Source organism: Cervus elaphus, chromosome 16 (genome assembly GCF_910594005.1).
Source record: "Cervus elaphus chromosome 16, mCerEla1.1, whole genome shotgun sequence".
Taxonomy (NCBI): Eukaryota; Metazoa; Chordata; class Mammalia; order Artiodactyla; family Cervidae; genus Cervus; species Cervus elaphus.
In genome coordinates this window covers 45,518,152-45,543,222 of record NC_057830.1, presented here as the reverse complement: position 1 = coordinate 45,543,222, position 25,071 = coordinate 45,518,152, and the positions used below count along the sequence as shown (strand labels likewise).

At 41.9% G+C, this 25,071-nt stretch overlaps 1 protein-coding gene across 1 annotated transcript in view; it reads right to left on the bottom strand.

Annotated features, from left to right (window-relative positions):
* Nucleotides 1-6,610: 6,610 nt before the first annotated feature.
* LOC122710266 (ankyrin repeat domain-containing protein 26-like) overlaps nucleotides 6,611-25,071 on the bottom strand; it is a 105,360-nt gene continuing 86,899 nt past the window's right edge. The window contains exons 28-34 of the mRNA XM_043927942.1: nucleotides 23,929-23,999; nucleotides 23,072-23,159; nucleotides 13,055-13,345; nucleotides 12,260-12,462; nucleotides 10,874-11,030; nucleotides 8,088-8,133; nucleotides 6,611-6,955 (exon numbers count right to left, since the gene is read on the bottom strand). Of these exons, the coding sequence (XP_043783877.1) occupies nucleotides 6,819-6,955; nucleotides 8,088-8,133; nucleotides 10,874-11,030; nucleotides 12,260-12,462; nucleotides 13,055-13,345; nucleotides 23,072-23,159; nucleotides 23,929-23,999 (993 nt within the window). The 3' untranslated portion in view covers nucleotides 6,611-6,818. The remainder of the gene's footprint in view (nucleotides 6,956-8,087; nucleotides 8,134-10,873; nucleotides 11,031-12,259; nucleotides 12,463-13,054; nucleotides 13,346-23,071; nucleotides 23,160-23,928; nucleotides 24,000-25,071) is intronic.

The following is a 25,071-nucleotide window of genomic DNA, read 5'->3' as shown; positions in this document are numbered from 1 at the left end:
CCTTGAACCCCTGCCCCGTGGGGGAGGGAGGGACCCGCTGGCCACTGCACTCTCCCTCCCAGCACTCCTCAGATGCAGCCTCCACTGGTTATCTGGCCAGAGAACAGCAGGCACTGCCAGCCAAGGAGTTGGCCCATCTTCTAAGGAGCACGTCCACCAGCACCTTCCCACTGGACCCACAGTCCACACCTCCAAGCGGGCCTCCCTTCAGAATTCTCCCTCCGTCCCTGACCAGTATCAAAGCCCCTCTTCACTTGTGTTGAAATATTACCTTTGTTCCACTGACCCCACTGGAAACCAGGATTCTAACAAGTACGAGGAGCCCAGAGCACTATTGTCTGAGACTGAAGACAGGTGGAGGCCTGCCTCAGCTGGTGTCATTCTGCTTGCTCCACCAGCCTCCCAGCCTGGCCAGCACCTTACACCTGCACTGCACTTTGGATGATCAAATTCTTCCACCTCTCCACACCCACTTTATCTTGTCTACACCGTTCACTGTAAGGACAGCACTAGATATTACTTGACATTTGTGAGATTGTGACTTATAATAAATATGAATTTGGTCTTCCTCCCATCCCTTGCACAGCTTCTAAAACCCTCGAATTTCCTAAGTGATGAGAGCAACCACACCCATGTTTATGCTTGGTTTATAAGCTGACTTTGACAACCACACCTTGAGATGGGCTGGTTGCCAGGGAAACCAACGATGTGACTAGAGGTTCGTACTTTCAGCCCTACCGCTGACCTCTAGGGAGGTCAGAGGCTGGATGTTGAATTCAATCACTGATGCCCCATCACTGGGTCAGTCATGACTGTGTAACAAAGCCTCCATAAACCCCGAAAGGACAGCATTCAGACCTGCTGGGTTGGTGAACACGGGGAGACTGGGGAAGAGTGAGCCCTGGAGAGGGTGTGGGGGCTCTGAGCCTCTTCCCACAGCCCATGCACCTATCACGCTGAGTTACATCCTTTGCAATAAACCACTGATCCACTAATGGGCTACCCTGAGCTCCTTTAGCAAATTAACTGAAACTGAGGAGGCCGTGGGCACCTCTGATCTTTAGCCAGTGGGTCAGAAGCACAGGTGACAAGCTGGACTTGAAATTGTTGTCTGAAGGCATTGCTGTCTTAGCCTGTGGGGTCTGCAGCTGTGTCCAGGGGCATGGTGTCAGAATGGAGTTGAACTGCAGGACACCCAGCTGGCGTTGCAAAATGGCCTGGTGCGGGGGAAATTACACTGGTGACCAGAAGTGCCAAGGTATTCAGAGGATTTTGTGCAGTGCAGATGGAAACACAAGAGTTTTCCCTTTGCAGAACCATTTATCAAATAAGGAAGCCAAAGAAGAAACAAACCCAGGTGCTGCAGTCCATGGTCCCAGTCCATGCAGCTGGGGAACATAGACCTGCTGCATTGTTCAGGTACAACATCATACTCCAGAAGTCACAGAGTAATGGAAAGAGATGTAAAGAAGATCAGAAAGGCTCTTACCTGACTCCAAAGACCCACTGTCTTTATCTGAGGAGGCAAGACCAGCCTGTGATGACAACACAGCCACGAAACCGTCCTTAAATTCCTCGACGTTAACCTGTGAATTTGAGAAAAGCGGTCAACACTGCTTTCGACAGGCCACATACATAACACCCTGGCCTTTGGGGTTTTCTCAGATCTTATGTTGCCTTCAGCACTGAGGACATTTATTTTTTCTAATATTTACTTAAGGTTTAAAAAACCTGAAGATATAATGAGGCAATTAAGAGTGAATCATAAGCCCTTCACCAAAAACACTACCAACAACTCCATAAAAGGAAATTAGATAAGATAGTTAGAAAACAGTGCAGAAAAGAGGTGTCTGATGATCACAAACATCAGCACATAAAGAAATATCCATGCCTTCACTACCCACCAAGAAAGAGAACATGCCAGCACCTAGGCTATTCTTCCACCAAGGTTCCTTTCCTGATTAAATCCCCCGCCCCTACACTGGGGGGAAAAAAAGCTCTGAACACTCACACATATGTCCTAAGAGTTTCTCTGGAGTATACGCACCTAAGAATGGGATTGCTGGGTCACAGAATATACATTTATATCCCCTTGGCAAATTGAATCTTTTGTCACTATACAATGCTGACCCACTTCAGTTCAGTAATGCTTTTTACCCTAGAGACTAGCTTTCTTATGGAGCTTAAGAGTTTCATATCAACCAGTTTTACCCTCTTCAGGGACAACACAAAGCCTGTCTGATAATGTGCCTTGGTTATCATTTAACTCCTCACAAGATATTTTTGTTTTGTATAGCCAAGGTTCATTTAGAATTATTCAAATATTTGCCACTTTGTTTTTCCTTTCTTCCTTCATTTCTGACCTTCTGCCTGGGATAGTTTTCCATCTATTTGAAATAGATCTTTGAGACTTACGTTTTTCTTGAGTATGCTGGTGCTAAGCTCTTTTAGTGTGATTTTCTGAAATGTTTTCATTTCACTTTGATTCTTTCTTCAGCAAAAACATAATTTACTAAGAGAATATTGGAAATGATCCAGATGTACTTAAGGAAAATGGGTAAATAAACTGTAATTCAGTCAGACAATGAAAGACAACAGGGGAAACAAAAAACACTGACAGAGACAATAAATGGACACTGACCTACACTATCTGAATACAGACTGCAGACATGATACTGAGTAAAAGAACCAGAGTATGCACTGACCATGTGCTGTATACGTCCGCCTGTATGAAGTTCAGCAATAGGCTGTTCTCATCAAGACAGTGGCAACTGTCGGAGCCAGAGGGACCCCAGGGGCACGTGAGGAGGGATGCAGGATGCTGGGGGCCCAGGTGTGCTTGCAATGGATGTTCTCTGAGCTGCACACTTCCCAACTCTTTTCTCTGCCTGTGCTTCACCTGACGTCACACAGAAATAAATCAAGGCAGGAGATACTTGTAGGTCAAAATGTCACCGATAAGTGCTAGAGAAGCAGGCCTGGGGCTCTAGTTCCAAGCATGCTTCCCACACCTGGCACAGAACTTGAATGAGCACATTTCTACTGCTGCCTCTGAGCACTAAACGCAGCTGTTGGCTGTGGAACGGTCTCTGCCTGGGTTACACAATATCAGACTTGAAGATGGACTACTTATATGTGTGTTTATCTTCTGGCTCCCCAGTAGCATGTGGTCTCACGGCTGACACATTGTAAACACTCAACAAATGTCTACTGGATGTGCTGGTCTCTATATCCTTCAAAACTGAGCAGAATTCACCTTCTCAAGGAGACATTCTTTCCCCTTTCTTAAAAAAATTTTTTTAAATTTATTTTTGGCTGTGCTGGTTCTTCGTTGCTGCATGCAGGCTTTCTCTATTTGTGGCAAGAGGGGACTACTCTTCCTTGTGCTGTACGGACTTACCATTCTAGTAGCCCTCACTGGAAGGTGGGTGTGAATTTGCTAAACTGCTAGTATGACAATGTCTGAAACTTCTCCTCTCTTTTTTATGATGGTGCATCAATTTCATCAGGTGGTTCTATTAATTTATTCTTGTTCAGTCACAAGTCATGTCCAACTTTTGGCAACCCCATGGACTGCAACACACCAGGCCTCCCCTGTCCCTCACCATCTCCCAGAGTTTTCCAAAGTTCATGTCATGTCGGTGACATCTCATTCTCTGTTGTCCCCTTCTCCTCCCTACCCTTAATCTTTCCCAGCATCAGAGTCTTTTCCAATGAGTTGGTTCTTCCCATCAGTGAACAGAGTACTGGAGCTTCAGCTTCAGCACCAGTCCTTCCAATGAATACTACAGGTTGATTGCCTTTAGGATTGACTGGTTTGATCTCCTTTTCCCTCAAAAATCTTCTTCAGCACCACCATTCAAAAGCATCAATTCTTTGGCACTCAGTCTTCTTTATGATCCAACTCTCACATCCATACATGACTGCTGCAAAAACCACTGCTTTGACTATATGGACCTTAACTAATTTCATATTGAAAAGGCTGCATCCAGACTTATGCCATGTGGATCAATACTAGAAAGAATATTCTTGCAAAGCTTTCATTTCACAGAGATACTGTAATGCTTTCATTTTACATTCATTTACATTTTACATCTAGATTCTAGATGTTGCCTAGCACATAATAAGTGCTCAAAAATACTTGTTGAGGGACTTCCCTGGTAGTCCAGTGGCTAGGACTCCAAGCTCCTAATGCAGGGGAGCCAGCTCCACTGCTGGTCAGGGAACTAGATCTCACATGCCACAGTTAAGAGTTCAAATGCCCCAACTAAAGATCCCACATGTCGCAGGGAACACTGGTGCAGCTAAATAAATAATATTAAAAAAAAAAAAAAAAAACAACACTTGACTACATGGGAGCAGAATGAAATGGCCACTTTTGTTTGATCCAATCTCATGTCTTTTGTGTCTTTGATAATACTTATCAGCTTTCTTTTAAGACATCAAACAGGAGGGGATTTGGGAATTCTCTGGTGGTTCAGTGGCTAGGACTCTGCACTTTCATAGCCAAGATCCCAGGTTCAATCCGTGGTTGGGGAACTAAGATCCCACAAGCTGTGTAGCATTTACCAAAAAAAAAAACCAAAAAACAAAAAACAAAACAAAAAACAAACAAACAAACAGGAGGGAATCTGATGGCTGAGTGTGCTGCTGTTTTATCTGATACCATTTGACTGTGTTTCTGTGTCCTCTCCCATCACAGCTCACAAAAGTGGAAGGGCCAGGGGAAAAAATATCAAGGAAACCAGGTAACCTGTTTATGCTCTTTAAACCAGTGTTGATTTTCACAAGTGTGCCTTTTGCTCACCTAGCCCTCGAATACAATTCCAGGTGATATCAAGAGGGGCTAGGACATGAGCGATCAAAATCACACCCAGTTTCTCTCTTTTTTTTCCTCTGGCCACACCACGCATGGCATTGCCATCTTAGTTCACCAGCCAGGGATGGCACAAGCTCCCCTGGCAGTGGAAGCATGGAGTCTTAACCACTGGACCACGAGGGGAGTTCCCACACCTGAGTCTGAAGTTCATAAAGAAAAAGCAGTAGAGGGAAAGTGACCGAGCCGGGTGGGGCGGGTGTGTGAGGAAGAGCCCTCCTCGCCCCAGGAGCAGCTCTGCTGGCAGCACAGGCCACACGGGCTCTGGGGGAAGTTAACAGGAGGCAGATTCACCTCGAAGCTCCCCCGGGGCCAGCAGGGAGGGGTTTTAGGTTGTTCTTCATTTGTTTCTGCTCAAGAACCAAATCAGGAATCTTTCCAGGTTAGATTTTATTTTCTCATTCAAAATGAGACCAGTTTTACTGAGTTCTGTGTGTGGCAGGGGGTGAGGGTGGGGGCGGAATACGCTTCCTTCAAAGGTAAGATGACCAACACAATTATAGGCACTTTTTTTTTTTTTTTTGCAGACTGTGGAATCTTAATTTCCAAACCAGGGTTGAACCCGGGCCCCTGGCAGTAATAGCCCAGATTCCTAATGACTGGCCCACCAGGGAATTCCCAGGCACTGTTTTAAAATGAACACGTGTACCTCCCTGGTGGTCTAGTGCTTAAGAATCCACTGCCAATGGAAGGGACCTGGGGCTCGATCCCTGGTCTGGGCAGATCCCTCAGGCTGTGGAGCAACTAAGCCCAAGCACCACAACTGCTGAGCCTGCACTCTCGAGCCGGGGCTCTGCAACAGGAGAAGCCACTGCCATGAGGAACGAAGAACTTTCTCTAATTTTAACACTGTCTCCAAAAGTAAATCAGAAGTCAATTAAAACGGACTCAAATGCATTCCTTTTCAGAGCTGAATAATACACAGCTCTTTATCCACTCTGCTGTTGATGGTCATCGAGGTTACTTCCATGTCCTAGCTATTGTAAATAGTGCTGCAATGAACACTGAGGTACATGTGTCTTTTTGGAATTTGCTGTATGATGCAGGGACCCCAAAGCTGGTACTTTGTGACAACCTAGAGGGATGGAATGGGAGGCAGGTGGGAGGGAAGTTCAAGACGGAGGGTACGTATGCATTCCTATGGCCAATTCAAGTCAATGTATGGCAGAAACCATAACAATATTGTAAAGTAATTATCTTCTAAATAAAAATAAAAATTTAATATATAAAAGTTCATTCATTTAAAAGGCGAAAACTCAGGCAAACCTTATTTCTCCATGAGGAAGGACTTATGAATCTGTTTAAAGTTACATATAGTAAGTTTTATGCCACTATTAACAATTGTAACACGTCAAAACACTGATGGTAGCCATAACAGCGGTATCTAAATCTTTGGGTCTATATATAGTGATAAACAGTGGAACATACCAAAAAGCTATCAATCAACACCACTAAATATTAATGACAAGTCTGGCTCTTTGGGTGCTGTTCAAACAGCTGGTATTAGGGCTCGTCTGAGTGAGTCTGTAAAGGGTGTCCCACAAATGGTAAAGAATCCACCTGCAATGCACGTGACCCGAGTTTGATCCCAGGGTCTGGAAGATGCCCCACTGGCTCCCCACTCCAGTATTCCTGCCTGGAGAATTTCATGGACAGAGGAGCCTGGTGGGCTACAGTCCACGGGGTCGCAAACAGTTGGACACGATTGAGTGACTAACACTATCGCTTAGAATATGGAAAACTCAACAGTGCTGGCTTTTAAATCTGCTTAGAAGTAAGTTAGATGCAGAGAAACATCACTTAAAATACTATGTAAATTTTCATCATACACATGTAACACAAAAATATTTTCTTTTCAAAAAGATTTTCTCATCATCTTTAATGGGAAACAACGAAATGTCATGGAAACAGTCCAGTAGGGAAAGTTTTACTATTTATCTTTCTAAATCTTATGTTTTTCAAACAAAATCTGTTGATATTCTGCTTTTGCTTTCAAAAATTGGTCATCATACACATTTGACCCATCTGAAAATCCTCGAAAAGACACTTGAAAGGCATCACATGCAAATTCAGCATCAACTGGAAAGAAAAGGAAAGAATTATATTCTTTACCTGAAATACTTGAGGTAACTATGTATTAGTTACAACAATGAAACAAGAAAACCAAAAAACCTGAGACCTTTCCTAGTATTCAGAAAAATGAAATCTATCTATAGATGGCATGACATGAAATACAAGATTACAGTTCTATAACCTGCTCATGGTGCACGTGTGGCTGAGCATCAGCTTTCTGGTTTCCTCATTCTTCATTGGTTTACTCAGTAACTGTGTGCAAAGGTGCTGGGGCAAGGACTCCAATTATAAGATGAAGGTGACCCAGGTCCACCCTGAAAAATGATATGCCCTCAACTGGAAAAACAGACAAACAGGCAACTTCCACACAGACTCATAAATACAAAACAGATATAAAAGACAGCACAGGGACACTCAGAAGGGACAGCCAGCTTCGTGTCAGTACTGCCAGCTTTCTGGTGGAGGTGCTATGGAAACAGATACCTGGAGGACAGGAAAAAGTGCAGGAGATGGAGGGGAAAAGCACGTACAAAGATTGGGGTTGAGGATGCACAGCTGTGGGATCCTACAGTCTGGCTGGTTAGATGCAGAGCTGAGGGCGGAGGAGGGTGATAAGGAGATAAGGCCGCCTACTTTGGCAGGACCCAAACCGATGTGGGTGTTTGGAGCTTTTCCTGAGGGTGAAAGATAAACTGGTGGCAAAGTCAGTGACAGAGAAATTTTAGTCACCCACCAAGTGACTGCTACACACACGTGACTGCTTGAGTCTGGGTTTCCAGCCTTAACTGCTACCAGCGCCTGAGAAGCGGGCGAACGCCACGTTTCCTGAGAATAGTGTCAGGTGCAGGCGGATCGTTCCACAGAGATGGAGGCAGTAGAAGAAGGAAATAGCCAGAAATGAAAGAAATACATAGACCTTTAGAGATTGTTTTTCAATCTATGGAACATGATGAATCAATGAGGAAGAAGGATATTTTTCACTATGACTGCTCATGCTTTCACATTTTTCATTAGCTATATGTAAGAAAAAATTTTTAAGATAGCAACTGCTATCCAAACAATGGAAAGAGATGCCACTGACTACCATGTATTTCAGAAATCAATGTCTAAATTTAATTCTTACGTTTTGGCAACATACCTTCTTCTAGCTCTCTAGTTATACTCCTGTCCAACTCCCGCTGCATCTGAAATAAGTCAAATATTATTTATGTTTAAGATAAACAAGAGAATTATCATAGGAATTACATATAATTTACTGTATGTGACATTTAAATAATACTTTTAGAGACTAGACCTAACTTGAAGATTACTTAAGTAGAAAAATCATCACATAAATAGAAGAAAATGAATTCCTACTTATTCTGCTTTTAGATAACAGAGAACGTATATATGGAATGCTATTTAGATTAATCTGATAAAAAGTATAATAAATATCAGTCTATTGACTACACATAATTTCAGAGAATTAGGGAATGACCCGTAATCCTAGTAATGACCCACAAGATCACTATCTTCTCCTTTAACAGACCCTGCCCTAAATATGTACTTCCGAGACCTTTATTTTGATTTCTAGATGAGGATCATGTCATATGGAGGAAGTAGTCTGAAGTCGAATGTTAATAAGGAGAACACATCTGCAGTTTTCTTTAAACTTTTCCATTTAGCGAAAACATAGAAATGTGAGAAAATTATACACAAGAAAACAATGTACCGGCAAGTTTTAATTCTAAAGGTGTTTAGCGAGAAGGATTCTCTCGTAAGTGTTAGTTTGCAAACTATGTCCCATGGAAGGGGAAGGTCCCACGGGGGTCACTGCAGGGGTGAGGAACAGAGAAGTCACAGCTGCACGGTCTCTGGCCACTCCTTTAGCTAAATGGCTCTATACTTGTCTCTTTCATATAATACCATTCCACTCAGAAGATTTTTTTAAAAGAAAGGTTGTTTTCTTTGGGGGAAAAAAAGAAAACTTTTTGAAAGGTATGAGAGTCATTGATTTAGTCAAACTTCCTAATTCTACAAAAGAAGTAACAAGGCCAATGGACTCCTTACTCAGTCTAGAGTCCTATGCCAGCTCCTTCCTCAGATTAGGAAAACACATAAAGATTTTTAACTGTAACATACAGAAAATGAATAGGTAAAACCTTGTTACATAGTTCAATAATGCTTGTGGCATTTAATAAATGTTTTAAGTTATATGTCTTAAATGCATGAACGAAAATAAATCAATATCAAACTCCTATTTGTAGCAGTTGATATAGTTAATTTGTAAAGCATAAACATTTTTTAAACACAGGACAGGAAACTTGAAACAGAAAATCTTTAGTTGAATCAAGCAGGCCAAAACTGAAGAGATTTGTCTTAAAAGGATGTTCGTTTCCTCCAGATAAAACCTGGTTTATTAAAATGAATCAGCAAAATGAATTATCCACATTTTGAGTTATTTAGGACAAAATTTAAAACACAGATAAGATCTCTCTTTCCTATTTAGCATACTTCTATCCAAGCTGTCATAATTAATTGGTATACACAAAAAGCATGAGTGTAATCTCAACTATAATCTAAATCTGGTCAGAAATTGCAGTTGAACTTCATTTCCTCAGCCTGAAGTTTCAAGGGGAGCACTTATACTCCTACCCTCCTCATGAGAAGCGAGATTTACCCAACGGGTGAGTTTGGGAGAAGGAACTAAGAAGTGCTTGCTTGGTTCCCAATGTCTTCTTTGAAAAGATGTGTGTGCTCACAGCACCGTGAACTTGGGTCTGCGGTAGGCAGCCCGCCCCTGGGGTGGGGATTGAGCCTTTGCTTCCTCCTCTTAGGCCTGCGTGGGGCAGTGTCTGACTTGGGAGGAAGTGTCTGGAGGCCCGCTGTGACTGCACAGCTAAAGCACCTCCTCCAGGTTCATGGCTCTCAAGTACTAAGACCCAACGTAGCCGCAGTGCTGGCGAAGAAACCTTAGATTGCTCTATGATGGCAAGAAGCCAAATGGGAAAACGGGTTGAGACTGCATTTAACAAGGGCTATTTTTATCTGCACCATAACCATCATGAAACCACCATCAAAACCATAAACCCGTGTGCTCTGACTAAAATGGATATTTTAATCACAACGATTACACAATGAAAACTAGCTGCAATTTAGACTCCCCATCATTGCTCTTAGTCATCAATCATCCAGGTGCTGTTGAGATAGAGACAAAAGTGAGCTTCATTTAAAATTTTTTAATGTTTGCTTTAACTACAAACTTAGAAATGTTCTACAATTGCTCAGAAAATATTTTTCACAAATTTAAGTAACAAGGCTATAAGTAAAATAGCAATTAAAGATGCATTCTTGTGTAAGAAAATGACCAAAATGTTGACCGAAAACCTAGAAATTAATCTTCTGATACAGTGCTACAAGCTTGTTTAATTCATAAAAAGGATTTATCTAGGATTCCTTCAAATACAAAAACATCCAATATGGTTAGTGTTTAGATGCCAGTCATTCACTTATGCTTAGGGGTAGAAAAACTGCAGTGGGTTCAGCGGAGCTTGGAGATGATTATGAACACTTGCCAAGGTGAAATCAATTAGAAAGGAGGTCAAATATCTGAAAGTATATGTTCAGTTACTAGGCAATAAGATTTCATTTCTAAAGTAGAATTTAAATGTAGCTTTTCAAGAAATTTAAGAAGTTAATAAGTATCTCTTAAAAATAGAAATCTAGGACAAAAAAAAACATAAAATTTTTGTCTCCTTGTTAGCAGTTAATTATGGCTTTTACTTAGTGAACGTAAGTCAAATAAACAGCTCAGAAGTTGAGAATAAGAATCATTCATATCAGAAATCCTAAACCCAAGGAAAAAAAGTTAGTAGAACTAAACTTGATCAAGTCAGTCGCCATGCTGTTATTTGAAGGGCATGGAATTGAGGTAGAAAGTCCTACGTTTGTTTTTGAAGAAAGAGTCATACTGAAGTGTTGAAATTTCCAATCCAAGGGCGGCTCCAGGACTGGCCTTGTGGTGAGAGTGCTCAGTAAAGATCTGTTCTGCTGTTTCTCCACCTCAAGTTCGGTGCTCATCTCTGCCAGCCTCCAGTTAGTCCTGGGGAAGATGGAAAACACCAGTTTTGTTCACAACTCCCTAAAGGATTTGCATTTTGTAAGCTGCCGCACAGTAAATGGAATTCCCATCACACCGTGTGAGCACCGGAAGCACGGAGCAGACCTGCTGTAAACAGGGACAGCTCTGACCTTGTTCTAAAGAAGCTCACGTGTGTCTGGGCTCCTCAGGTAACAAGTCACAGCTGGGGGAGGAGAGAAAGGGTTTCCGAGAGAAAGGGAGGTGGGCTCACAGTGACACCTGCTGCCTCGGACACGCCTGCCCCAGGAAACAGTTCAGGGATGAAGAAACACACCTCCCACAAGGCCACTTTCAAGCATTTGCTTTCACCCCCCTTGTATAAATGTTTCACTCATGACCTCGGAAAAATTAAGCACTTGGCTCTGAGGAATCACCTAGAGCCACAATCTCGAGGGAGGATGAGAAAGTCAGTGGGTGAGACTGAAAAGGACTAAAGCAGCCCCAGGAACAATTACAAGCATCCCCTGCTTTTCCAAAGTTCATTTTATGTTACTTCACTTCTACGAGGGGCCTACATAGGCACCTGTTTTTCATTTAAAAAAAAGAAAAAAAAAGTCTGAAGAGGATTTTTGGTTTCATTTTAAAAGGCAAAAAGCTGAAACGGCGTTCAGTGCATGTTTTTACAGCGAGAGGCATCGCGCTCCACAAACAGGGAGAGCGGCCCCACCGAGCTCCTTCCCCGGAAGCCACACCCCACATCCCAGCATCACGTCCCACAGCCCTGAACCCTCTCTGGGAGCACCCGTGCTTCCCTTGTGTGCGCTTATTTCAGGCATCGACTAGCAGAACGTGCCCTGGGTCCCTGCTCCTTTGCTGTATGCTCTCTGGGCTTATGAAAGGCGTCCTAGGAGTGCTCTGCTTTCAGAGGGCCCTGCAGGTGGGATCTGCCCCTTCCAGCCTCCACGCCCTCCCTCACTCAGGTCACCATGCCAGCGTCAGCCCCTCTGTGAACTACCCCGCCTTTCACCCCTGTGTGAATATTCCCTGATTTCACAAGCAAGCTTTTACACAGTGTAGGAAAACTTACCAGGACGTGGTGTCACTAATCTGTCTTAGGGCGCCCCCTTAGCAGGGACTGTCTAGTTAGCTTTCACTGCCTACTAATCTCAAGAACCTGGCTCTATAAAAACTAGGCTTCAGAGACAAATTAATGGACTAAATTTATTTTGTGATTCTGTGTTTTGACTTACTTGTCTAGCTTCTTTTCCAACGACTTTCTAACTTTTAGTTCTTCTAGGTAGAGTTTCTTATATTTTTCCAAATCTGCTTGAGAAGTTTCCATCTTGAAGAGTTCAGATTCCAACTCTTTAATTCTGAGTTCCATCTGACTTCTTAAGGAAGCAATATGCTCCTCTCGTTCCTGCTCTAAGTTTTCTTGAGATGCTGCTTGTATCTAAGTCAAATTTTAAAAGATATATTTCTTTTGTTAATGATTATAATCTGAATAATTATATTTGTTCCCTTTAGTTTTGAGTCAGTAATTCAGAGAGTGATTTTCAATGTGAAAAAAAGAAAAGGGAAACTTTAAAATAATCATGGCCAATGTGAAATGAATTAAATCTGAATTATAAGATTAAAGTGGAATCAATGTTATAGTAGTATTTATGTAACCTGATAATTAAAATAATAAGTGGATCAACTTAAAATTTTAAAAACTGAACAAGACAACTTGAGAATAATTCAAGAGGATGGTACCCATTCTAAACCACAGTACTTTGTTTCCTTCTCATGGTCTTGTTTTATACCAATTGGTCTTATAAGTAAAAGGTTCCTCTAGTCAGAATCATTCTGAAAGATCAATTGAGTGATAACTGTGATGGAAATTGAAATATTTCTCTCTTCAGAGAGAGACAAGTGCCCCCTTCCTTCCAGAAATCTACCAAACAAACTGCCCTAAGGGAAGCAGAGGAAACACATAAGCTGTATACATCCAATGTAATTTACAATGAGGTGAATTCAAGGACATGACAGATCAACAAATTAACCTGTAAAACCATGTCGACTTCTTTTAATTTTTCTACTAGCTCCTGTCTCGCTCTTTCTTCAATCTCCTGTTTATACTGCTCTACTTGACTGTGTTCTGTCATATTCATTTCTATATGACTTTTGAGGTTCACTATTTTTTGCTCCAGCTTCTTGTTATTCTTCTCTAATTTTTCACATTTCTTTTGCATTCCTGGCATGAATAATAACTCCTCTCGAAGAACTTGAATTTTTGCATTCATGTGCAGACACGGTGAACATACAGTTTCCAGCTCTGCTGGAAGATCATCAATCTGCAAGAATAAAACAAATACCATTTGGTAATGAGGGAAGTGGACTGAACCCAGCCTAACACAAACCAAGGATCAAATAAATATGATGGTATCTGTATTGTCGAATGTAGGACCAGGAATTACTCAGAGAATCAAGAAAGAAGTTCAGACCACCAAGAGTCACAAAATATATTCTTCACTGTCATCATCTTTGTCACACAACATTTGCACTTGATTTTACACTCTTTTATTGTTCTATAATAGTACTTTTCTATCATTCCTCCATGGAATGACTGCAAGTCACCCCTTAGTAGAACGTCTCTTACTCCTTCCCCCCCAACATGTCCCACGGTTTTTCAAGAAGTTTGAGGTATACTGTATTGAGTTATCTAAGGCTGAGTTAATTTAATAAATGCCTCCCAAAAGAAGATTGTGAGAATAAGGCTCTAATTAATAAATCTTGTAAGTATGGATTTTAATCCAATAAGCCTTTTTCTGAACTAGAAATAGTTTTTGCTAATTTGAATTGCATTCCAAAGAGAAATGATTTGCAAGGCTAAAGATATCCCGTCTCCTAAGAGTTTAGTGAGATGATCCATACATTTTTCTGAACAAGAGAAAAATGCCTCTTTCTTGTAATCCTTTGTTACTTTCCACAGAATAAGAGAATATACCAAAGAAAACACACACAAAAATATTTGCTGGAATTTCAGTGACACAGAGTTGGAAAGAACTTTCATTTAGACAGAATGATTACTTGGTAAGTCGAGGTGAGTGGAGCCGGTGGTTTTCAAACATGTCTACAAATTCTTTGACAATTTTCTTGTGAAATTCCCTCTCCTTAAATATGTGCTGGCCTCGGTAACTGATTCTAGTGGACAGAGTCTGGGGGAACTGCTATGTGATTTCTCAAGCTAAATAGCTTCTGACTGGCTCCATAGGGAAGCCCACTCTTAGCATCAGTCACCACGCTTTGAAGAAGCCCAGGCCACATACTGAGCACATGTCAGTGTCCCCACTGACCGCCCCCACCTAATGACCCATCCAAAAGCCAGCTCCAACTGCCGGACGTGTGCATGAACAGGTCTTCAGATGCCTCTGGTCCCCACCTTCACGACATCCCAGCTGATGACGACTGGAGAAGAAATGAGCTGGGCTCACTCACTGAGCCTTGCCCCAACACAGACTTGTGAACAAAGGAAATGCTCTTTTGAGCCACTAGGCTTTGGGTGATCCTAATACAATTTGTTAGCAATAAATAACTGGCACAGATACGGATATTGAAAATGGGGTTCAGTGCAGTTCACTCAGTCATGCCTGACTCTTTGTGACCCCATGGACTGCATCACACCAGGATCCCCTGTCCATCACCAACTCCTGAAGCTTGCTCAAACTCATGTCCATTGAGTCAGTGATGCCCAAAAATGAGGTATTGCCATTAAAAAAGAACTAAAACATGTGAGAATGCTTTTGAACCTGGATGCAGGTGGGACACGAATGGATACAGAGAAAGAAATGGAAACCCAAAGGGCTTCATGAGTTTGTAAACAGAAGCCTGATGGCCCTTGAAGAGGCTGCCAGTGACAGCTTCTAGGCAAGAGAAGAAAATGACACTGAAACATGGGGTAACGGAGACTCTTGCTATGAACCAGCTGAAAGTATAATCAATGAGAAGGATAAGCTATGAGACAAAAAAAAAAAAAAAAAGCACTATTAAATATAAAGGAACCAGGACTCACTGGGTTCAATATCTGTATCCCCTTTACAGCATCTCCACCTGTCCAATTGTCACATGACCCAAAAAGACAGAAATGGCTTCTTGGCTAAGGTCAAATCTAGGGCGCTATCAAGGAAAACATGGTCTAAACGTAAAACCTGTAGACTGTAAAACCCTACATTCAGTTCAGTTCAGTTCAGATGCTCAGTCGTGTCCAACTCTTTGCGACCCCATGAACCGTAGTATGCCAGGCCTCCCTGTCCATCACCAACTCCTGGAGTCCACCCAAACATGTCCATCGAGTCTGTGATGCTATCTAACCATTTCATCCTCTGTCGTCCTCTTCGCCTCCTGTCCTCAATCTTTCCCAGAATCAGGGTCTTTTCAAATGAGTCAGCTCTTCACATAAGGTGGCCAAAGTATTGGAGTTTCAGCTTCAGCATCAGTCCTTCCAATGAACACCCAGGACTGATCTCCTTTAAGATGGACTGGTTGGATCTCCTTGCCGTCCAAGGGACTCTCAAGAGTCTTCTCCAACACCACGGTTCAAAAGCATTAATTCTTCAGTGCTCAGCTTTCTTTATAGTCCAACTCTCACATCCATACATGCCACTGGAAAAACCACAGCCTTGACTAGACGGACCTTTGTTGGCAAAGTAATGTCTCTGCTTTTTAATATGCTATCTAGGTTGGTTGTAACTGTCCTTCCAAGGAGTAAGCGTCTTTTAATTTCATTGCTGCAGTCACTATCTACAGTGATTTTGGAGCCCAGAAAAATAAAGTCAACCACAGTTTCCACAGTTTCCCCATCTATTTTCCAAGAAGTGATGAGACCAGATGCCATGATCTCAATATTCTGAATGTTGACCCTGGAAAGACTTAAGATGGTGCCTCAGATTCCTTTAAGGATCTTAAGAGCCTAAGAATTTTAAAGGCATCATCCTGCAAAGCTTCATAGGAAGCCCAAGGTATAATGCTTCCCTCAAAAATGATTTTTGAGGATAGCTTTTCCAATGGCATGAACCCCAGTCGAATTCACAGGACACCAAAAGCTTTAAAGAGAACCTTGGCAGCAAAAACGCCACTTGCTTGCTTGCTTGCCCTAACAGAGATCAAGTGTTAGTCGCCCAGTCATGTCTGACACTTTGTGACCCTGTGGACTATGGGAGAAGGGAAAGGCTACCCACTCCAGTATTCTTGGGCTTCCCTTGTGGCTCAGCTGGTAAAGAATCCGCCTGCAATGCAGGCGACCTGGATTCAACCCCCGCGCTGGGAAGATCCCCTGAAAAAGGGAAAGGCTATCCACTCCAGTATTCTGGCCTAGAGAATTCCAACGACTGTATAGTCCATGGGGTCTCAAAGAGTCAGACACAACTGAGCACTTTCACTCTCATTTTCTCCAGGGGATCTTCCCAACCCAGGGATCGAACCTGGGTCTCCTGCATTTCAGGCAGATTCTTTACTGTCTGAGACATCTGGGAAGTCCAACCAAGACCAAGACATACAAAATGAGAAAAGGCCTTGGGATTTTCTCAGATGTTTGATAAAGAGGAACCTGGCTTAGGAAACATGACTCAGCTACAGACAGAGGTCATTTCCTTTGAAAAGGACAGTACAGAGCTCAGAGTGGGAGCACAGAAAAAAAAAAAAAAAAAGTATTATTTCTCGTGGGTTCATGAGTGATATGCATTTATAGCCAACACAGTTTATAAAGCTGATGCCAGTCAGGACAGACTTCAAAATGAATGACTTTCCTTCAAACAGCTTAAAATAATTTTTCATCATTTTGTCATCTTTCTGGAATTTAAACTGCCAATATTTATTTGTTAAAAATAGGGTATTTTACACATAAAATCAACCATCTGCTGATGTCCATGTGGAGAGTCATCTCTTGTGTTGTTGGAAGAGGGCATTTGCTATGACCAGTGCATTCTCTTGGCAAAACTCTGTTTGCCTTGCCCTGCTTCATTTTGTACTCCAAGGCCAAACTTGGCTGTCACTCCAGGTATCTCATGACTTCCTACTTTTGCATTCCAGTCCCCTATGATGAAAAGGACATCTTTTTTTGGTGTTAATTCTAGAAGGTCTTGTAGGTCATCACAGAACCACTCAACTTCAGCTTCTTCAGCATTAGTGGCTGGGGCATTGACTTGGATTACCGTGATGGTGAATGGTTTGCCTTGGAAACGAACAGAGATCATTCTGTCATTTTTGAGCTTGCACCTTAGTACTGCATGTCAGACTCTTTTGTTGACTATGATGGCTACTCCCTTTCTTCTAAGGGATTCTTGCCCACAGTAGTAGATATAATGGTCATCTGAGTTAAATTCACCCATTCCAGTCCATTTTGGTTCACTGATTCCTAAAATGTCAATGTTCACTCTTGCCATTTCCTGTTTGACCACTTCCAATTTACCCTGATTCATAGATGTAACATTCCAGGTTCCTATGCAGTATTGTTCTTTACAGCTTCAGACTCTACTTCCATCACCAGTCATATCCACAACTGGGCGTTGTTTTCATTTTCGCTCCATCTCTTCATTCTTTCTGGAGTTATTTCTCCACTGATCTCCAGTAGCATATTGGGCACCTATCAACCCAGGGAGTTCATCTTTCAGCGTCCTATCTTTTTGCCTTTTCATACTGTTCATGGGGTTCTCAAGGCAAGAATACTCAAGTGGTTTGCCATCCCCTTCTCCAGCGGACCACGTTATGTCAGAATGCTCCAGCATGACCCTTCCATCTTGGGTGGCCCGACATGGCATAGCTCATAGTTTCATTGAGTTAGACAAGGTTGTGATCCATGTGATCAGTTTGCTTAGTTTTCTGTGACTGTGGTTTTCATTCTGTCTGCCCTCTGAGGGATAAGGATAGAGGCTTATGGAAGCTTCCTGATGGGAGAGACTGACTGTGGGGTCTTATTCTGATGGGCAGGGCCATACTCAGTAAATCTTTCATCCAAGTTTTTGTTGATGAGTGGGCCTGTGTTCTCTCCCTGTTGTTTGGCCTGAGGTCAAACTATGGTGGGGGTAATGGTGGTAAAGGCCACCTCTTTCAAAAGGACTTGTTCATGCACTGCTGTATTCAGTGCCCCTGACCCCCAGCAGGCCACTGTCGACCCACTCCCCTGCAGGAGACACCTGGACACTCACAGGCAAGTCTGGCTCAGTCTCTTGTGGGGACACTGCTCCTTTCTCCTGGCTCCCAGTGCACACAAGGTTTTGTCTGTGCTCTCCAAGAGTCTGCACTGGTCATAGCAAAACATCTTCTTCCAACAACACAAGAGATGACTCTACACATGGACATCACCAAGTGGGCAATACCAAAGTCTGACTGATTATATTCTTTGCAGCCAGAGATGGAGAAGCTCTATACAATCAGCAAAACAAAACAAAAAAGAGACCGAGAGCTGACTGTGGCTCAGATCATGAACTCCTTATTGCCAAACTCAGACTTAAATTGAACAAAGTACAGAAAATCACTAGACCATTCAGGTATGACCTAAATCAAATTCCTTACGATTATATAGTGGAAGTGGCAAACAGATTCAAGGGATTAGATCTGATAGACAGTGCCTGAAGAACTGTGGACGGAGGTTGGTGACACTGTACAGGAGGCAGTGATCAAGACCATCCCCAAGAAAAAGAAATGCAAAAAGGCAAAATGGTTGTCTCAGGAGGCCTTACCAATAGCTGAGAAAAAAAGAGAAGCTAAAGGCAGAGGAGAAAAGAAAAGATACAATCATCTGAATGCAGAGTTCCAAAGAATAGCAAGGAGAGATAAGAAAGCCTTCCTCAGTGATCAATGCAAAGAAATAGAGAGAAACAATAGAATGGGAAAGACTAGAAATCTATTCAAGACAATTAGCTATACCAAGGGAACATTTCATGCAAAGATGGGCACATAAAGGACAGAAATGGTATGGACCTAACGGAAGCAGAAGATATTAAGAAGAGGTGGCAAGAATACACAGAACTAAACAAAAAAGATCTTCATGACTCAGATAACCAGTATGGTGTGATCACTCACCTAGAGCCAGACATCCTGGATTGCAAAGTCAAGTGAGCCTGAGGAAGCATCACTACAATTAAAGCTAGTGGAGGTGATGGAATTCCAGTTGAGTTATTTCACATCCTAAAAGATGATGTTTTGAAAGTGGTGCACTCAATATGCCAGCAAATCTGGAAAATTCAGCCATGGCCACAGGACTGGAAAGGTCAGTTTTCATTCCAATCCCAAAGAAAGGCAATGCCAAAGAATGGTCAAACAATTGCACAACTGCACTCATCTCACATGCTAGCAAAGTAATGCTCAAAATTCTCCCAGTGAGGCTTCAACACTACGTTAAATGAGAACATCCAGATGTACAAGTTGGGTTTAGAAAAGGCAGAGGAACTAGAGGTCAAACTGCCAACATCCATCTGTTGGATCATAGAAAAAGCAAGAGAATTACAGAAAAACATCCACTCTGATTCATTGATTACACCAAAGCCTTTGACTGTGTGGATCATAACAAACTGTGGAAAATTCTTCAAGAGATGGGAATGCCAGACCACCTTACCTGCTTCCTCAGAAACCTGTCTGTAGCTCAAGAAGCAACAGTTAGAATCGAACATGGAACAATGAACTGGTTCCAAATTGGGAAAAGAGTACATCAAGACTGTATATTGTCACCTGCTTATTTGACTTCTATGCAGAGTATATCATGCGAGATGCCAGGCTGGAGGAAGTAAAAGCTGGAATCAAGATATCTGGAAGTAATATAAATAACCTCAGATATGCAGGTGACACCACCCTTATGGCAGAAAGTGAAGAGGAACTGTAGAGCTTCTTGATGAAAGGCAAAGAGGAAAGTGAAAAATCTGGTTTAAAACCCAGCATTCAAAAAACAAAGATCATGGCATCCAGTCCCATGACTTCATGGCATATAGATGGGGAAACAATGGATACAATGACAGATTTTATTTTCTTGGGCTCCAAAATCACTGCAGATGGTGACTACAGTCATGAAATTAAAAGACCCTCACTCCTTGGAAGAAAAGCTATGATCAACCTAGACAGCATATTAAAAAGCAGAGACATTACTTTGCTGACAAAGGTCTATCTAGTCAAAGCTATGGTTTTTCCAGTAGTCATGGATGCATGTGAAAGTTGGACCATCAAGATAGCTGAGCACCCAAGAATTCATTCTTTTGAACTGTGTTGTTGGAGAAGACTCTTGAGAGGTCCTTGGACTGCAAGGAGATCAAACCAGTCAATCATAAAGGAAATCAGCCCTGAATATTCATTGGAAGGACTGATGCTGAAGCTGTAGCTCCAATGCGAAGAACTGACTCATTGGGAAAGACCCTGACACTGAGAGTGATTGAAGGCAGGAGGAGAAGGGGACGACAGGCGATGAGATGGTTGGATGGCATCACCAACTCGATGTACATGAGTTTCAGCAAGCTCTGGGAGTTGGTGATGGACAGGGAAGCCTGGTGTGCTGCAGTCCATGGGGTCGCAGAGTCGGACACAACTGAGCAACTGAACTGAAACATAAAATACTAAATGCTGATGAATTTTTTTTTAAAGTGTGGCTATTACATTTTACTTTCTAAAGATGCTCTAAAATAGTTTTCATCAGTGGTTCAAGATATTCCAGGATAAATATCATCTTACTATAGTAATCTTTGAAAAATTCCCATGCACACCAGAGCTCTTTAAAAAAAAAAAAAAATCCAACAAAGGAAAAATACATTCTTTCAGAAATACTGTTCTATACAGATGTAGTATTCACTTGGTGAAGAGAATAAACTACAATGTTAAAAATGATTCATTCTCAAAAATCTCACAGAAGGGTTAGGATTACAAGAGAAACACAGAATTCTCAATCAAATCATTACTCAAATTTCTAGACTCTAACAGATGTTTGTATACCAGTGTTCAAGGCAGCATTATTAACAATAGCCAGAAAGTGGAAAAAGCCTGATTTCATTGACAGGGGAATGAACAAACAAAATATTTTCTATATAAAATATTGCTTTTGGACTGGATTGTCACAAACTTTTAAATTAAAATCTTACTACAAAAATCATTAATTTTATGAATTCAGTCCATTTCTTCTATAAAGAGTAATTATACTCATCTCACACGCTAGTAAAGTAATGCTCAAAATTCTCCAAGCCAGACTTCAGCAATACGTGAACCATGAACTTCCACATGTTCAAGCTGGTTTTAGAAAAGGCAGAGGAATATTACTCAGCCGTTAAAAAGAATTCATTTGAATCAGTTCTAATGAGATGGATGAAACTGGAGCCCATTATACAGAGTGAAGTAAGCCAGAAAGATAAAGAACATTACAGCATACTAACACATATATATGGAATTTAGAAAGATGGTAACGATAACCCTATATGCAAAACAGAAAAAGAGACACAGAAGTACAGAACAGACTTTTGAACTCTGTGGTAGAAGGTGAGGGTGGGATGTTTTGAAAGAACAGCATGTATATGATCTATGGTGAAACAGATCACCAGCCCAGGTGGGATGCATGAGACAAGTGCTCCGGCCTGGTGCACTGGGAAGACCCAGAGGAATCGGGTGGAGAGGGAGGTGGGAGGGGGGATCGGGATGGGGAATACATGTAACTCTGTGGCTGATTCATGTCAATGTATGACAAAACCCACTGAAATGTTGTAAAGTAATTAGCCTCCAACTAATAAAAAAAAAAAAAAAAAGGCAGAGGAACCAGAGATCAAATTGCCAACATCTGCTGGATCATCAAAAAAGCAAGAGAGTTCCAGAAAAACATCTATTTCTGCCTTATTGACTATGTCAAAGCCTTTGATTGTGAGGATCACAATAAACTGGAAAATTCTGAAAGAGATGGAAACCCAGACCACCTGACCTGCCTCTTGAGAAACCTATATGCAGGTCAGGAAGCAACAGTTAGAACTGGACATGGAACAACAGACTGGTTCCATACAGGAAAATGAGTACATCAAGGCTGTATATTGTCACCCTGCTTGTTTAACTTATATGCAGAGCATACCATGAGAAACGCTAGGCTGGAAGAAGCACAAGCTGGAATCAAGATTGCCTGGAGAAATATCAACGACCTCAGATATGCAGATGACACCACCCTTATGACAGAAAGTGAAGAGGAACTAAAAAGCCTCTTGATGAAAGTGAAAGAGGAGAGTGCAAAAGTTGGCTTAAAGCTCAACATTCAGAAAACTAAGATCATGGCATCTGGTCCCATCACTTCATGGGAAAGAGATAGGGAGACAGTGGAAACAGTGTCATATTTTATTTTTTGGGGTTCCAAAATCACTGCAGATGCTGATTGCAGCCATGAAATTAAAAGACACTTACTCTTTGGAAGGAAAGTTATGACCAACCTAGATAGCATATTAAAAAGTAGAGACATTACATTGCCAACAAGGGTCCGTCTAGTCAAGGCTATGGCTTTTCCACTGGTCACGTATGGATGTGAGAGTTGGACTGTGAAGAAAGCTGAGCGCGGAAAAATTGATGCTTTCGAACGGTGGTGTTGGAGAAGACTCTTGAGAGTCCCTTGGACTGCAAGGAGATCCGACCAGTCCATCGTAAAGGAGATCAGTCCTGGGTGTTCACTGAAAGGACTGATGCTGAAGCTGAAACTCCAATACTTTGGCCACCTCATGCAAAGTGTTGACTCACTGGAAAAGACCCTGATGCTGGGAGGGATTGGGGGCATGAGGAGAAGGGGACGACAGAAGATAAGATGGCTGGATGCATTACTGACTTGATGGGGATGAGTCTGAGTAAACTCCGGGAGTTGGTGATGGACAGGGAGGCCTGGCGTGCTGCAGTTCATGGGGTCGCAAAGAGTCGGACACAACTGAGCGACTGAACTGATGCTATTAGTAGCAAGCAGTATCAGTAAAATACCATAAACTTTTTAATCAATGAGACTTTTCACATTGTCCAAAATATTCTTATATATTTCTATTAAAAAAATTAAAAATTCTTCCTCAGTATGACAAAAATTAAGAGGTTTGACTTACCAATCTTAAGAGGTTTTTCTGAAGCTGTTCAATTTCGCCCGCTTGCTTTCTGACTGTAGTTTGTAACTCGGCATTTTCAATTTCAAGCCTAAAATGCAGATTTTAAAACAATGATTCTCACACATAGGGTTTCTTGTTTAGAGATGTTTTTGAATGTGGACCGTTTTTAAAGCCTTTATTGATTTACTGCAATATTGCTTCTGTTTTATGCTTTGGTTTTTTGGCTGTGAGGCACGTGGGATCTTAGTTCCCCAACCAGGGATCAAACTACACCCTCTGCCTTGGAAGGCATAGTTTTAACCACTGGACTGTCACGGCAGTCCTTCACACACAGATTTTTAAAATACCACACTGTTTCTGAACAAACACCTGCAGGTTCAATTTGTAGGCTTTTAGAATTTTGAAAAGTAAATGATTTGGCAACTGTACTGTTTTGCTAGTTGTGTTTTGTGGATAATTGGCTTCCTTGGTGGCTCAGACGGTAAAGACTCTGCCAACAATGCAGGAGACCCAGGTTCGATCCCTGAGTCAGGAAGATCCCCTGGACAAGAAACAGCAACCTACTCCAGGATTCTTGCCTGGAGAATTCCATAGACAGAAGAGCCTGGTGGGCTATGGTCCATGGAGTCATAAAGAGTTGCACATGACTCAGTGATTAACACTTTCACTTTTCACTTGTGGATAATGTGCAAAATATGGAAATAATGGGGGAAAATATGCATCTCAAAACAGCTCAAAGCTGAAATGTTACCCAGCTTCACAATGATGTTTTTATTATCATTACTGATCTAATTCTCATATTATACTGTTTATCTGCTTCATACTTAAGTTATTTTCTGTGCTACTTTAAATCATACTTTTGGATGTGATCCTGTGTTTTTTCAGCACATCTCACGGCCTCTGTATGTTGATCTTGTGTTTCTTGAGACTGAAAAGAGAAAAAGGAAAAAAACAACTGTTTAATTACTAATAACCTAGCAAATCTGCCAGTGTCAGTTTCTGTCTCTTCCATCTCCATATTGCTTATGGCTGCTTTTCGCCATACAGCAGAGTTGAGTTGTTACAATAAACACCTTACAGTCCAAAAAGTGAAAATATTTACTGTCTGCCCTTTGTTCGTTACTGACCTCTCCTTTCGGACTCAAACACAAAATCATTCATGCTTTAAATTAGATTTTCTCAAATAAATACACAAATTCATAAACTGGCCAGATGGAGAAAGACAGAAAATTACCTGATGATGAACATATATACATATATTTTTATTCCAAGCTCCACAGCAGCCATCACTTTAAATATCCACATAGGTGAATGACCACGGCTCTTCCAGTGATTATAAAAGCTAGCTCTGCTGTTGGTGACAACCCGATGCTTCAGGGACTAGTGTGAGAGGCAGGAACTACATGGGAGCCAGAATCCATGGGCCTGTGTTCCAATTCCATCAGTTCTGAGCTGTGAGTCCTGGGGCAAATTCCTTAACCCTTCTGTACCTCAGTTTCTCCATCCATAACATGGAGATAGTGGTAGCATCAACCTCAGTGGGATGCTGGGGAGATTAAACTGGGGACTATACATCATGTATTTAGAAGAGGATGTGGCAGATACTAAGAACTGTTTGTAATTGGCGTTATTACGGTCACTGTATTTTACCTGCAAAACAATTTGATACTTCAGGCAGACGGCATGCCAATGGAAGTGGTCTTCTACACAAGTCACCCTGAAATCCCTCTCCATACCGTTGCAAGGAGTAGTAAGGGGGAGCATGAGGCCCAGAACACATGTCCAGTACTTCAAAACCGTTCACTGACTCCACTAACCAGCTAGTACTCTAGTACTTCTCTCCACTTACAGTAATTTGTAACTTACTTCCTCTCTGTACTACTCAGTGGACAATGACCACAAGTTAATATGCACATAGCACCTCCTGGACAGAGTGGTACAGAACTTACACGACCGTCAGAGGAAGAAGGGTGAAGTCACTGCCATGGAAATATTACCCT